At 48.5% G+C, this 15,148-nt stretch overlaps 1 protein-coding gene across 3 annotated transcripts in view; it reads right to left on the bottom strand.

Moving 5' to 3' along the window:
• Positions 1-14,344, bottom strand: part of gnb1l (guanine nucleotide binding protein (G protein), beta polypeptide 1-like) — a 26,909-nt gene extending 12,565 nt beyond the window's left edge. Inside the window, exons 1-7 of one of the 3 annotated variants that reach the window (XM_035380349.1) lie at positions 13,995-14,040; positions 13,710-13,762; positions 9,068-9,226; positions 8,395-8,564; positions 7,935-8,060; positions 5,719-5,878; positions 2,288-2,380 (exon numbers count right to left, since the gene is read on the bottom strand). In XM_035380349.1, the coding sequence (XP_035236240.1) occupies positions 2,288-2,380; positions 5,719-5,878; positions 7,935-8,060; positions 8,395-8,504 (489 nt within the window). In that variant the 5' untranslated portion in view covers positions 8,505-8,564; positions 9,068-9,226; positions 13,710-13,762; positions 13,995-14,040. Of the gene's footprint in view, positions 1-2,287; positions 2,381-5,718; positions 5,879-7,934; positions 8,061-8,394; positions 8,565-9,067; positions 9,227-13,709; positions 13,763-13,994 lie in introns of all 3 variants that reach the window. The other 2 variants (XM_035380347.1, XM_035380348.1) reach the window with 2 other exon arrangements.
• Between the last annotated feature and the right edge of the window lie 804 nt (positions 14,345-15,148).

Genomic DNA, 15,148 nt, shown 5'->3' with positions numbered 1-15,148 from the left:
CATCATTTACACAGCTGGTCGGACGGGAGCGCTGGCAGCAGACCGCGGCAGTGGTGGTGCAGGGGGCAGTTCTACTGTAAGACTGGGAAATTCGCTGCGCCCCTCCCCACCGCCCCACCACCACCAACACTGCGGACTACTGGGAGGAGCCGGGTGGAGGACTGACTGCTGGGAGGAGCCGGGCGGAGGGCTTTCCCAGCAGGCACGGCGCGGGAAGACGTTTGTCGATGGGACAGAGAGGCGATTCAGTGCGACAGGGACCATACTGCGCTAGGCAAGGGGAAGCCGAACTGAAAGAAAGTGATACTTAATACGCCATTTAATCCTCTCCATAAGTCCAGAGGTTAGATGTCTAATTCCGCCAATACATTTGTCTGCAGATCTCTGCCAACAGACGCAGCATCGGGAGGGAAGGGGAAGACTGAACTGAAATGCAGTGGATGCAAGTGAACTGAAATGCAGTGGATGCCAATTACAGTAACTGAAATGCAGTGGATGCCAATTACAGTAACTGAAATGCAGTGGATGCCAATTACAGTAACTGAAATGCAGTGGATGTCAATTACAGTAACTGAAATGCAGTGGATGCCAATTACAGTAACTGAAATGCTCTGGATGCCAATTACAGTAACTGAAATGCTCTGGATGCCAATTACAGTAACTGAAATGCAGTGGATACAAATGAGGTGCAGACTGCACGGTGTTCAGTGACTCCTGCGGCGAGCTCCCACTCGCCCCCCCAGTTAAAAAGCTAGCGCGGGGCAGACGTGGGCGTTTCGCGTTTATGTAACTGTCGCTGGGGCGTGTCGTCACGGTTACGCATTCGTTTGGCTGGCCCGCGAAAGCGTTCAGTCCGACGCTGACTGCCTGTCACCCCGGACCGGGGGCTAACGGCACGGGCAGATGAGACCCAAACTACCCGCGCTCCTGAAAAACGGAAAAAAGTAAAGAAAAAAAAGGTAATAAAAGGAAAAAGCAGGAAAACGAGCGGCGGTAGAAAACACTGCTCCGTTAGCCGTAAGTACCGCCCCCCCGGCCACGACGCCAGACAGACTTTTTCGGACGCCCACTTCCTGTTTAACACCGAAAAGAAAACCCCCTCCCTGGCCCTGATCCCACCCACCCAGCCAAACGTCCAATCTGCATTAACGATTTCGCATTCTGTGAAAGGGGAAAACGTAAACACGCCGATATTAATTAACCGCAATAATAATTAGTCCTGATAGGATGGGGGGGGGCGATGGGGGGGGGCAAGCCGCTGGGAACCCGCGTCCGCAGCCGGCTGACACACGGCCTCGAACCCGAGCCGTTCCAAACAGCCTAATTACAGTGCGCGGGCCGGGGCGCTGACGACGCGCTGAGAAATGCGCCGGGAGAGAGAGCGGTCCGGGACAGGCCGGGGGATAAATCACACGCAACGTCTCCCCGCCCCCGCCGCCGTTTGTTTACGCGCCTGTCATGCGTCCCGCGGCGGGCTTCCCGCCAAACTCTTCGTGTCTTGGCGTTACTCTATTTCTTTTTTTTTTTTTTAACAGCGCCGTTCGCACAAAGGAGAAAAAAGCGCCGCAACGCGCTCCGGATACTGAAAGAGCAATTATGAGCTACAAGTTAAATCACAAAAGTGAAACGAGTCGCAGCAAGACACTCACAATAGCCGCAGTGAGCTATTAGTAACAATGAGCAGCTAACATTTACATTAGCTCCAAATGAAAGACGGCGTTATAGGTTACTGAATGAAAATCAAGCTGTTTATATGCGCTAAAAACAGAGGCATTTGAGAGAGGTCGAGACATGGGGAACGGAAAGATCTAGAAGAACGCACCGCTGCACTAGTGCCCTGGCATTAATGACTTTGCCGTGTCTTGTAAAAATTTGGAGGCAGGAGCGGCTGCCGCCACTGCTCACCTGAAATGGGGAGTGCCGGGGGTGTACCAGGGGGGCGGGGCCTTCCCCAAGGAGATCCCCAAGTGCCAGCTGTTGGCTAAATGGCCTATTACACACCTCTGTTTGGCTAGCTACTTTTAGATAGACCAATCACGAAATTTCTTGAGACTGAGGGGGAAAAAATATTAATCTAGCCAGGCATGTTTTTAATCTGTGAGGCATTCGTGTCATTCATTTTTTTTCATAAAAATGATGTCATCAGAACAATTTGTCTCCCTGACACCAACACTCCCTAGCTGGGTACCTTTCTCACTACTCAGAAATTTGGGGAACGCCCTGGGCGTGGGTGGGGGAGGGGAGGGGGGGTACCTGTGCTCCTCAGGGTGCCGCGCCCGCTCCTTACCTGCCACAGTTTGGCGCACATGAGCATCCCCCGCTTGGCGTCGGACTTCAGAGAACACACCTGCGTTTTGCTGGCCAGGTCAATGAGTTTAATCTGCAGGGGAGGACCAATAAGAGCCAGTCAATCATCCTATCACTGCCACTGCCAATACATTCACTCAGTCACACCAGTCACAATAAGACTGATCCGCACATTCACTCATTCACACCCAACCTGACGCATACATTCACTCAGTCACACCAGTCACAATAAGACTGATCCGCACATTCACTCATTCACACCCAACCTGACGCATACATTCACTCAGTCACACCAGTGACAACCAGACTGATCCACACATTCACTCATTCACACCCAACCTGACGCATACATTCACTCAGTCACACCAGTCACAATAAGACTGATCCACACATTCACTCATTCACACCCAACCTGACGCATACATTCACTCAGTCACACCAGCGACAGCCAGACTGATATTGCTCTTATCCAGAGCGAATCACAGAACGGGAAAGACATTTATCTGATTAACATGAGCAACAGTGCCATACCGGGCCAACATCATCCTCACACCAGTGGGTAAAGAGGCAACATCGCTACAGAACCAGTTCACTTGCGCCAACCAAAAACCAAGCTACTAATTCTGAACATGCACAGATTACACCCACAGCAAGCCCTAGAAACCAGAAACACAAAGCCCTGAAAACTGGGTTAATGCTAACACACACACTCCAAGAGTTTCTTGGCATAAGGTTATGAGAAAATGTCGTAACAGGAAATAAAGCAAGATGGTTTTATTTATCCGCATCCAGGCTAACATTTAGAGCAGCAGGTCTTCATCAGATGATCACTTTATCTCTGGAGCACAAGTGCGTTTTTACTCCTTGCATCAATTTTAATACCCCCTGGCACTAAACTCACGTTTATCATACACTTATTCTCTTATCACACCATTCATTGTTTTAACAGCATCTTATCTCCAGTGTGCTTTGAGTTGTACATACGAATCTAACCGCAAATCCATTTTCCCTAACATAGGATAATAAATGTTGACAAATCGGACTAATCGATTGGTTGATTAATTGGTTGATTAATTGGTTGATTGACTGATTGATAAATTGATTACTCCAGGACAAACCCTCTGTGAAGCACACACACCCAGCTAACTCATATCCATCTAGCTGTAGCAGGTCTGCACACCAATAGACCACCACCCACCCCAGCAGACATCCACCCAGTGACCTCCACTCACCCCAGAGACATCCACCCAGCCACATAGACATCCACCCACCACACAAAGACCTCAACCCGCCCCCACAGAGACCACCAGCCACCCAAACAGACCTCCTCCCACCCCAACAGACCTCCACCTGGAGGCCTCCAGCCACCCAAACAGACCTCCTCCCACTCACAGGGACCTCCCCCTACTCATAGGGACCTCCACCCGCCACACAGAGAGCTCCTGGCAGACAGTCAGCTCCTCTAAATTAAAGCTTAATAACACATTCAGGCTCCCAGCCAGCCGCTCTCACCATCTCCTCAAACCGAAAAATCTGCCCCGGCCGAAAAGATCTCCCCCGGCTTACTCAAGCTGGGACACGACTCCCCCTGATTCAGCACCTAAAGGAAACGTGCCCAAACGCTCGGTGGTTAAAAAAAAAACATAAATTTAAAAAAAGGAAATGACCGTTTTCCCTTTTTTTATAACGGCATTACAACTGTCATTACGGTGACATCATCCGGCCAAAGTGAGACTCACACCGCCAGTGCATTAAACCCGAGGTTGATTTCTACGTTCGATATGTCGCTACGTTTTCCATAAGAAAAGAGGCTGCGCTCGTTTCAAGATGAACACAATATAATCACTATAATATAAACTACACAGGGAAACTGTGAGCGAGAGAGGGAGGGAGGGAGGGGAGGAGAGGACAGGAGAGGAAAAAAAAAAGATATAAATTACCCTCCCAAGTTTTAGCAACCGAGTTCCGGAGCCGTAATGATGGAGATACATCCTCATTAGAAGGCAAATTAAACATCTCGTTCAGAGGCCGATTCATATTTTATCAGGACAGCACATCTGTAGCGCAGGTTCCCCTTCACAAAGACGGCATTAACGAGCGCTTTAGCCTCAGGTGCAGCGCGCTAACGCTGAGCGCCGCCGCTAACACTGCCCATAAATAAAATGATTAAAAAAACCCCCCCCCGCCGCTCCATCAATTAACGGCTGACGCGGGAGTCGCCGCTGGCAACGATCCGCGCCGCGGTAAACATTAAACCTGCCAGGCCAGGAGAGGAGAGGAGAGGAAATCGATGATGTCATCCCCCTGCCTCTGGCCCAAAGTCAATCCCAGAGTGCAACGCTTCCTCTCTCTTCTTTTTTCTTCCCCTTGTTGTTGCGCGTGGAGGACTGTACAGGGCCGACGGGGGCTGTGACACGGACAGGCAAGTGAGGAAATCAGTCCCAGCATGCAACGCTGGGACTGCGGAGGTTTGTGCAGGAGGCGGGGACAGGGGACAGGTGAGAGTCTCCGGTGCCGTGGCGGGGAGGCACAAAGGGGTCTTTGAGGGACGGAGGCTGGCGGACGCCCCACTCGCGGGACGCCTGTCTGTCTCTGGCTGGGGGGGCTGGCGGAGTCACGCGTGAAAGGGGGGGGTGGGATTGGATGACTGGAGAGCCGTTTCATGTGAGGCATAACATGAATCTGGTGCTAAGGGGGGGGGGGGGGGGGCGGGTCCAAAAACCCTGCCCCCTCGGCTCTCCTTCACGGCTCACTGTCCCGTGGTCACACTCTCGACCGCTTCACAGCTCCCCCCCCACCCTACATGTCTCATCCAAACACACACACATACACGCTCCCATACACACACACACGCACACACACACCCAAACACACACGCTCCCACACACTCACACACACAATCACAGGGAGCCTTTATTCGGGAACATTCAGGAATAATGCAAAAACACTAGTGGCTCTCAGAGATATTTATGGTCTGAAAATCAGTGCTTAATTTTTCATTTTTGCTTAATCAGGAAAAGCCTGGGAAAAATCACCATGCACTGATATATACAGCCGCGTAAAAAGAGTTTCAGACAAATCATGAATGAGAAAGTTAACTGAGTTCACCTCCACTATGGGTCTGATGATGGTGATCATCACCACCATAATCATCGTAATTGTGGTGATGATTAGGGGTTCCCAATCCTTGTCCTGGAGAGCCGTAAAGGAGTGTAGGTTTTGGCTGTTATTCAGTACTCATGAATTAAAGCTACTGTTTACAGCTCAACTTGCCCCACCTGGTTTCTTAGGTATTACTTGGTAGCTGATTTTCAGGTAAAAACATGACCCAGCTGCTGCCCTGTGGCTCTCCAGGACCAGTGCTAAGGACCTTTAATCATCTTCATGACCCATGACCGTCCTCTTCCTCACCTCCTCCGTGAGGGGTCCAGGGTGGGCCAGCAGGCTGAGCCCGGGGCTCTGCAGCAGGGAGCACTGGCAGAACCCCACACTGCCGGTGCTGAAGGAGTCCAGAACATCGCTCCGGCCCTCACTCAGGTCCCAGGTGCACACCCGCATGTCCCGACCCTGGCTGAGCACGCACACACGTATGCACACACACACACACACAAGCATACGCATGCAAAAGCACATGCACACACACACACACACACACACACGTATGCACACACACACACACACACGCACGCACACACACACACACACACAAGCATACGCATGCAAAAACACATGCACACACACGCACACACACGTATGCACATACACACAGGCGCACACACACAAGTGCACACACGCATATTCACGCACGCGCATGCACATACATACACATGCAGGAAAAAATACATACATGCATGCACACACACACATACACACACACACACATGCGCAAACACATTCACACGCACACACACACAAACAAGCACACACACACACACACACACACACATGCGCAAACACATTCATACGCACACACACACAAACAAGCACACGCGCGCACATGAGCACGCACACACGCACACACACACAGTGTCAGTAAGGGAACCCATGCAGGTGTATAGGTTATGTCATCACTACCATCCATTTCATATTCCACTAAGATCGATCTGCGCTGTGGAAAATGCCGGAGACGGCTGGAGGGAGTAAAAAATGGAGTGTTGAGCCCCGGTCACTTTTAGCGCGTAGCGGATTTGGACGGGGGAAACACGATCCCACCTACCCCAGCGCTCCCGCTCGGAAACATTCCGCGCACACAGACCCGGGTTTCTGAAATAAGCATCGCACGAACGCATCGCAGCTCCTCAAAAGAAGCGGCTCTGCGTTTCGGGCGACGGTTGCGTTACCGTTTTACCGCAGTAATTAACTCCTCTGTCAACAACATGCAAATTACAGCCCGTGGATAAAGAGCCAGCCGCTAAGCGAACATCAACAACGATCCTGATGAGTCACTTCAATTTGTCATTTACCGCTGACTAATTACTCGCACTGTCGTGTTGACTCACAGAGCAGTGCTCATTGGCTAATGACACAACCTCACCACACTGATGTCACTCAGTCGCATTCATAATAAGAAAGTGAGACACGGTGCCAGTGTTTACAGCTAGCACAGCACAACTTGTTTTTGGCAGTGTCTTATTTTTAAAAAAAAATAAAAAATAAACATTGACACTGTAACAAAATATTATTAAGGTTCCCCACTAATTATAGAATAACTACACTGAAAATCAAGGAGGAGATAATATTTCAACAAATACTTAATGCACGTACAACATGCTTCTCCCTCCTTACAAAGTTTATGTTACAAGTTCACGTATTTCACCCACAAAATGTCTGACACTGTCAACATTACTTCCAGTATTAGGCCTCTGCAGAGCAAAAAAAACATGTAAAATGAGCAAAAAACAACCTGGTATTTAACCGAGCCATCGTCACTTAATTTAATCTGGTATTCTCGTGGATTTAGGTTCGGTTGCATAAACTTGCTGTTGGTGCAAAAAAACATTAACTTTACAACCACTCTCTACACCACTCCGCTCGAGAAGAGGATTTTTCGGAAGTCGGCTCCACCCGCTGTCAGAACCTTCCAGACTAATCCATTCCGTCAGCGCGGTAATTTGTCGGATCACGGCGAGCTCGTTACGGCCGCTCCCTCTCTTGATCTAATTAATCGCAGCTAATTACCCCGATGCGTGCTCAGCCAGTGGCAACTTGAGAGACAGGTTGCCAAATTCATCTAAATTGCAGGCCGCAAAAATGGGCATAGCCCAACGCAGCAATGTTCTCTGTCATCCCGGGGACAGATGTGCGCGTACGGGTAACGCTACATCCTGCAGAACGGTTCTTACGATGGGCAATCTGCATGCTGCAATTCAGCAGGCAGTAAAAGTGTATTTAATAAGGAGTGCATTCAAAATTAGTGTTTATTTGGAACTGGCTGAGGTTTCACTGCGTCAATGTGTCAAGACCTTTTCCCCAAATGTTTGAGATCTCAATCATACTTTCATCGGTGTTCACAAAACAACAGTGTACATTGATTAAAAAAAAGAAATATAAAAGCAATAAAAAGTTTACTGAATCTCCATTAGGGACCCAGGCCTACTGGAGCCAGGAGGCACGGTTTGGGAGGTTACCTGATGAGGGTGTCTCTCGAACCGAGCGTGTCCAGCCAGATCACGGAAGCCCCCCCGTGGCCTTCTAGAACCTTCTCCGCTCTCCTGGTGGTCAGGTTCCACACGTGGATGGCCCCTTTCCCTGACCTGTAGCAAAAGGGTCCCCCCCCCCAGGGTGGATGATGATGATGTCATTAACACTCTGCACCATCAGATCTAACACTACTTCAATGCTACATGTGGGCTTGGAGATCCAGCATTCCAGGCATTTTTCCATTTGGAGTTACATTCAGGCAGATTCTCCCCCCCCCCCCCCCCCCCCCAGAGCCAATCACCAGCCATCAGCATCACAGCAGAGAGGTGCAGTAAGTGCATAAACCAGCCAGCAAAGTGCCACAGCAGATGCTAGAGGGAAATTAGGGGTGCACTGCTTTAACCCTTTAAGGTGTACGGTGATACGGAGGGGGGGGGTGACACTCACCCCGAGAAGAGCAGTGGGGGTCCTGGGTCCCCGCAGCGGAAGTGTAGGGTGTTAACAGGGGCCCCTGACCCCCGCAGGATGAACTCGGGCACAGGAGGAGGGAGAGCCATCACCGGGGATCCCTAAAATCGACCCGGGACAGCTACATCAGCCGAGCTCTCACCTGTAACCTGAGCATCAACAGAGTGCAAGCACCACATTTACATGGATGTCATTTAGCTAACACTCTTACACAGCTTACAAACCTTTTTAAACAAACCTTACACTTATACGGCAGGATACTTTCCTGAAGCGGCTCAAGTTAAATTTAACGGGAATATAATACGCATCACTCATCTTCAAGTGAGTGATGCTTATTAGAGTTTTTAAAATCCCCAGAAAACTCTACACTGGACATGCAGAACAAAGCACACAGCAAGTAACTTGAACTGACAAGGCTGACAGGAATACAGCCTTTTACTAATAATACTGCCCACAGCAATTCCTAACATAACTCGGACCACAATCACGCCAATGAACATCTGCAAGTGGCAGAAATGACAGTTAATGATGTCAGTTCACAAACATGCACAAACTAACGGCAGGAAGTGTCACGATAAAACAGTTATACTTGGGTTGACAGTTAGTTCACTTTTTTCTGACTGTATCAAATTAAATCAAGACGGAAGGAAACCTTTGTCCCGCCAGCTGTTGCGATCTGGACTGGAACCAGCAGCCCCCCCCCGTCTGAAGGCGGCTGTCGATGCAGCGCCTTCGCCGTTCGCGGTTTTGGGCCGACGCACTGATCCTGTTGCAGATCGGCCTGATTGGCCGTCATTCTGTTTCCTTAAATCTGAGCGAACGCCACGACGAAGAACGCATTTTAAACCAAGCTTCGGATTGGATAAAGAACAATCAAACTTAAGCCCAACTGTGGCACGTTACGTCAAACGATCATAGCTCTTTTCCAGAAATCCTGACGTTCCAATTGGAATAATCTGAATGCGATTAAATTTTATCTTCATATCTCGGAATCTCAATTCTCTACAAATATAAATAAACCCTCTGGGCAAGCAGTGAAGAAACTTGTACATGACAGAAGATTTTACTTTCTCCCCTTCTTCTTTCCAAAAAGAACGGTTACCCAATACGCCATAAATCACTGCGAGACAGCCTAATTACTGAAAACAGAACAGATATTCAGGTCTTTATAGCTTTATTTTTTTTTATCAACAGCAGTTTCTGAAAGGGCAGCAGCGAAGCTTTTATGTTCGGTGCAGAGGTACGGCAGGGCTCCGCTTGAAACTCAGCCAACCGCAGAAGCGCCGGAGGGCAAACGCGTCAAACGTCTGATCACACGGAAACGTCGACGCCGACCGCCTCAGCCCGCGGTAGCGGCGCGGCGCTGAAGTACACACACAACTCGTAGCGCCGTAAAGAGCTAGCCGCGGTAAAGGGCTAGCTGCTGTAAAGAGCCAGCCGCGGAAAATATCTAGCCGCTGTAAAGTGTTAGCCGCACTAAAGAGCTAGCTGTGATAAAGAGCTAGCCGCTGTAAAGGGTTAGCTGTGGTAAAGAGCTAGCCACTGTAAGGAGCTAGCTGCGGTAGAGAGCTAGCCGCTGTAAAGAGCTAGCCGCGACCGGGCGCTAAGGCCGCTACTCCCGCTTGTTTGTAAGGTTACCCGGGCCACCCCCGACGTCCCCCCGTTTTTTTATGTGTAATAACCCCCCGACCCCGACCCCTCAGTCGCCACACGCTGAAACCGGAGCCAGAGGTATTTTAGCAAACCTCATTTTCGGGAGGTTAGCGGTTAAATTGCCCATGTTAATCCGTCAAGCGGAGACGGGCCTTCGTCCAGCCTTCCAAATTAACAAAAGGGCACCGGAGTGCCCTCTGAGGCTAACCTTGCAGAGAGGGCTGTCATTGAGCCTCTCCCACCCCCCCACCCCACCCCCCCCCCACCCCCACACACAACAGGACAGGTGATACCTGTTACCTGGCTGCTGCCGCCTGATCCAAACAGAAAGAGCCAAACATGGGCTCGCTCAGCCACTTTGTTAGCTCAATGTGCTATCAGTCACGCTAGGCTGCAGAACTGCGCCATACACAAATGGAAGTTAGCGCAGTATACTGTAAGTATATGTGGACTTCATGGGGAAGAAGACACACTGTGGTCTGTAGGTGCAGGCTGTGACACCCACAGCTGAACCCACGACCCCTGAGGCGCCACGTCAACCGGGGAACCAGTAGCGGCACCAGAGTTCCAATCGCGGGTGCACTGGAGAAATCTGCAGATCTGAGGACAGACCCAATCAGGGTTTTGGGTGGATAAACAAAGATGTTAAGCCACGACAATCCCGACCCTTCGAGAAATCCCATTCTCTAGGGACTCAACCGCCTACAACCCGTTCCCTCCAAATACTGCAGTCCTTGCACCAGCTCACCATGCAGCTTAAACGACCTTCTGCTGCATGGAGGATCTTCCCCAGCACTGACCTGACAAGCAGCACCGCATTGCACTGCCAGTTTTAATAAAGAGGGAACAGGTCCTTTTCATAACCAGGGGAACAGAAGATAACCACAGAGGAAGAGTGGGTCCCTGGCCCTGCCATTCACCCACAATGCCCCCCCCCCCGCCCCCATGCCTCTCCAACTCCCTCCCTCCCTGCAAGATCAGCGTTTCATTAAATATGGCCCACGTAACAAAAAAACATTTATGGAAAAAAGCAAAAAAAAAGCGGATTAGTAATTAAACTCGAGGCCGGGGGGGTGGGGGGGGGGGCATAGAAACCGCGCAGGTTAGGCTGATTAATATACCCCCGTATAACTGTCCCTCTGCCCGGGGAAGAGACGGGGGGAAGATTGAGGTCTCGGCTACCGCTGAAACAGATAAGACAGCTCCAGTAATCTGACTCTAAGTCTGCGGATAAAGGCAGTTTGTCTCCTCGCGGTCCGTCTGTCAACACCTCCCGGGTAATTAGGCCTAATTATGAGAGAGAGTTCGCTTCCCCTTCATGTTATTAAATAAGGGGCAGGTTTGCTGGCCAGGCATCTTTCAACGGCGGCAAGGGGGCTGGCGACCTTCAGATCAAACGAAGCCACTATCTGTGCCCCCTCCCGCTTGTTTTTTTTTTTTTACATGGGGGGGTGGCCATTTTAATGCCGGCTTCAAAGTTTGAGAATCAGCCGTCCACATTCCATACCGCGCTCTTTTGAGTTGGTATCATGTGATAGGCAGCCAACCACCTGAAGTGCCCTCTGTCATATTTTACCCCATTCATAAATAAGACCCCAGACACGCAGGCCACAAAGGGTTGTTATGGAAACTATACGCCCGCCTTGACAAAACCTATTATTCTGGGTCGGAGCCAAAATGGTTCCTCTGACATGCTTATTATCCCATGTGAGAACAGCACATCCTGAAAAGGGGCTTTGACAGGAAATGGAAACCTTCATAATGGTTCCATGGTGCATTCTGGGTAATAATTCAGTTGAATGGGAATCATTTATCGGGGGAACTAAAATAAAGAGGCCAAATGAATGCATTAAGGAATGCAAGGAGGGTCCAGCAACCCAGGGACATGATGCCAGGCAGGCCTTGCAGAGAATGGACTTCCTCTCAAAAGCAGAGTTCCTCCAGGGATTTGTTTCAGCACTGGAGAGTTTTTTTTTTTTTAACCTCACTTGCAGGTTTTTGGGGGTTAAGGCCTGGTCTTCCACAATTTTCTGATTTCCTGTACAGCGTCTTGGAGACAACATCTCCATGTAACTGCTACACAAACAAAATTAAATTCAATCGAATTGTGCAGTTAAAACTCAAGGAAAATGGTAGGTAGTCCTAAATAACTAGGTATTGCAATAATAAAGTGAAAATATTTTCAAGGCCTCCTGAAAGCAAAACTCTGGCATCCAACTTTGACTCCCAGTTGAGGAGCAAGAGCAGATCATACTTTAGCCATTACTCATTCTATTCTCCATTGAAACACCTTATCAGGGCCTTATCTTCAGTCTCCCTCTCTGTTTCTTCTTGTGCATTTCCACTTCACTGAAGGACATATTAAATTTTTAACCATTACTCAGCTTCTCCTCCACGTTCACAAGAGACACCCACACCCGCTTCCCAAAAAAAAAAAAAAAGTCTAATTCACTTCAGGAGGAAATGATTTTTTGCTGAATGGAAACCCAGGTCTATTATAAAGTCGAGTTAAATAAACAAGGTAGGAAGTGTCGCGGACACACACCCTATATTGTGCGTCTGAACGCACTGGGGTGGGGGGGGGAGGGGGGGAATGCATGCTGGAAAAACAGGCTGGTGTAAGATAGAGATTGGGGGGGGGGTGGGGGGTGAAGTCAGACACAAGTGCGCCCACGCCCCCGCTGTCACTCACGGCAACAGGAGGGGGAAGAGGTGCCATTGTTCCCGGTAATGGCGTGAATGTGGCGCAGGAGCCCGTGGAAGATAAGGCCTCAATGGCGTCCTGGGTCCCGCTGCAGCTACTGATGGAGCACTTTGTCACCGTGTCTTGATTTAGGGGGGGGCAATACTGCCAAGAGCCGACAAACAAGGGCCTGCAGGTACTTCTGTCTTATCTGTTAGCATTATCACCAATTTCCTCCGGCGGGTGTTTGACAAGACACCCACCCCCCTCCCAAAAAGGAAAGCAAAGAGAGGAAGAGAGGATGGAGGAGTTCCTATATGATGTATGTTTCAGCCATGTTATCTCTCTCAGAGCGATGTTCTGAGGAATATCCACACCAGTATTTATCAATGATACGTTTAAGCTATTGAAGGGTTTTTGTCTACCCGTACTATGCTGCATTGCTGAGCTGAATCTTTGCTGCAAACCACCAAGTTATCTATTGCCTATTGTCACAAAAAATATATATATATTTTAAAACAAGAGATGCATGTCAAATTTGGATTGAAAACGAGACTTGATTTTATGAAACGTTGCACGCTTTAAAAGATATTGTTAAATGTTAACCTTATTCCTAATGACGTAAATTATATGTACAGTAAGAGTATTGTCACACACATACTTGGTAAGAAATCGCTGATAGATATTGGTGATATTTTTAATGATTGTGCTTTGGCAGAAAATAAACAAAGATTTATGAGTAATACTCGAAGCAATATAACATCACAAGCTGGCTCTTTTTGCATTGCTTGCGGCAGAAGTAAACATTTGTTTACTTAAAGTTAATTCGTATTGAAAAGCTGGGGACTTGCATTGAAAAGACAAACCGTTAACTAAATCAGAAAGCTATTCGCGCGAAGAGGACCAACACAAACTCATTCGCTAGTACACTTGCATGTTGATCTACAGATCTACAAACCTGGTGACGCCGGTTGGGTTCATATTTATTAGACGTTCCCAAGGTCGAAACCTCTGTAAGGAAAAATAACACAATTAGCTAACTTGCCGAAATATGTATCTGTCGCTTATAAATTCAACCTTAGAATGTTTCGGACAGCAACACGGGCTACCTGGCTAGCGTGTTTTAACATTTAAAACAAATTAACGTATCCCATAAGCAAGTGAACTTCACACGAACGCTGCTTAATTAGCTACATTACAGCGTGCAAACACATATAGGAATAATGATGTAAAGTTTGCATACTAGTGTTATGTAGTCCGGCCACCCTCTTTTGGTCGTTCTGCAAACGCTGCAGCAAGCAGCGGCAGTAGAAAACGCGTGGGGAACAAAACATGCGACGATGAACTTGAAGGACCCATTCTACACGAGCAGGGCGTCCGCGCAGTGCCGGATCTTTCCGCGCCTTTTCTAAATTACGCCTATTTACCTTTAGTTATTAGCTGCAGGTAATACATTCTTCACGAAAGCAAAAGTGCTCACAAAAAAGTCCCATTCCAAGTCAACAGAAATTATCAACATTGTTTACAGTGTCCACAAAACCTTGTTAATTTCTGACACCTTAAGAAATTTAAACTTTGGCATGTGCCAAAGCTGATCATTCTGTGGCGAGTAGGCCTATGTTTAATACGAAACGAAATATTTGAATGCATTTTGTGTTCATACATTTTTGCAAATGTGAAGGGGCCACATGTTAGAAAAGTTCGTTGTCATATATATTTGTTGATTCTCTGGGAATCCAAGCATGAAAATATTGAAATATTTTTTCAGTTCAGCTACACCTGCAATTTGACTACAGCCAAATAACATCGAAGGTGGTTATAGAATAAATGTGAGACAGTATAGCAGGTCATGCACACCTTCGTTTGTTGCTAACTGTGAAAGAGAACATGCTCTTCCCTTCAAATGAAGTCCAGGGAGAGACCAACAGGTATAACCTGCAAAACCCCCTTTTCAGGGGCATTACGCAGAACAAACAGACTGCTCTTTATTTTTTATCCTTTTCAGTCTAATTGAGAAAGAGAGAGAGAGAGAGAGAGAAAAAAAAACACAAGCCCCTAATCCAAAGTGCACACAGTCCCTCTTTCATGCACTCTCTCTGAGAAAGGCTTTTATTTGTCCGTTCCTATCACGGAACGGGGAGGTTTCAAGCTCGGCTGGTCCTGAGCGAGAAGATTAGATGAAACCAGAGTGTTTTAACCCTCTTTTGGCCCCCAGGATTAAACCGGGCGCTCCGGCCGCCGTCCATCCCTTCTCCCTCTCCCGCAGAGGGAAACGAGACAAAGGCTTCCATACTCAATACTCAGCCTGGGGTTTTAAACTTTTCGTTCTTTTTTTTTTTTTTTTGGAAACACAGAACATTGAATGGCCTTCTCGGGGAAAGCGTCCCAAAATAAATT

This window comes from Anguilla anguilla, chromosome 10 (assembly GCF_013347855.1).
Source record: "Anguilla anguilla isolate fAngAng1 chromosome 10, fAngAng1.pri, whole genome shotgun sequence".
Lineage (NCBI taxonomy): Eukaryota > Metazoa > Chordata > Actinopteri > Anguilliformes > Anguillidae > Anguilla > Anguilla anguilla.
Note: the sequence above shows the minus strand (reverse complement) of the source record. Positions and strands in the feature narration are given on the sequence as shown.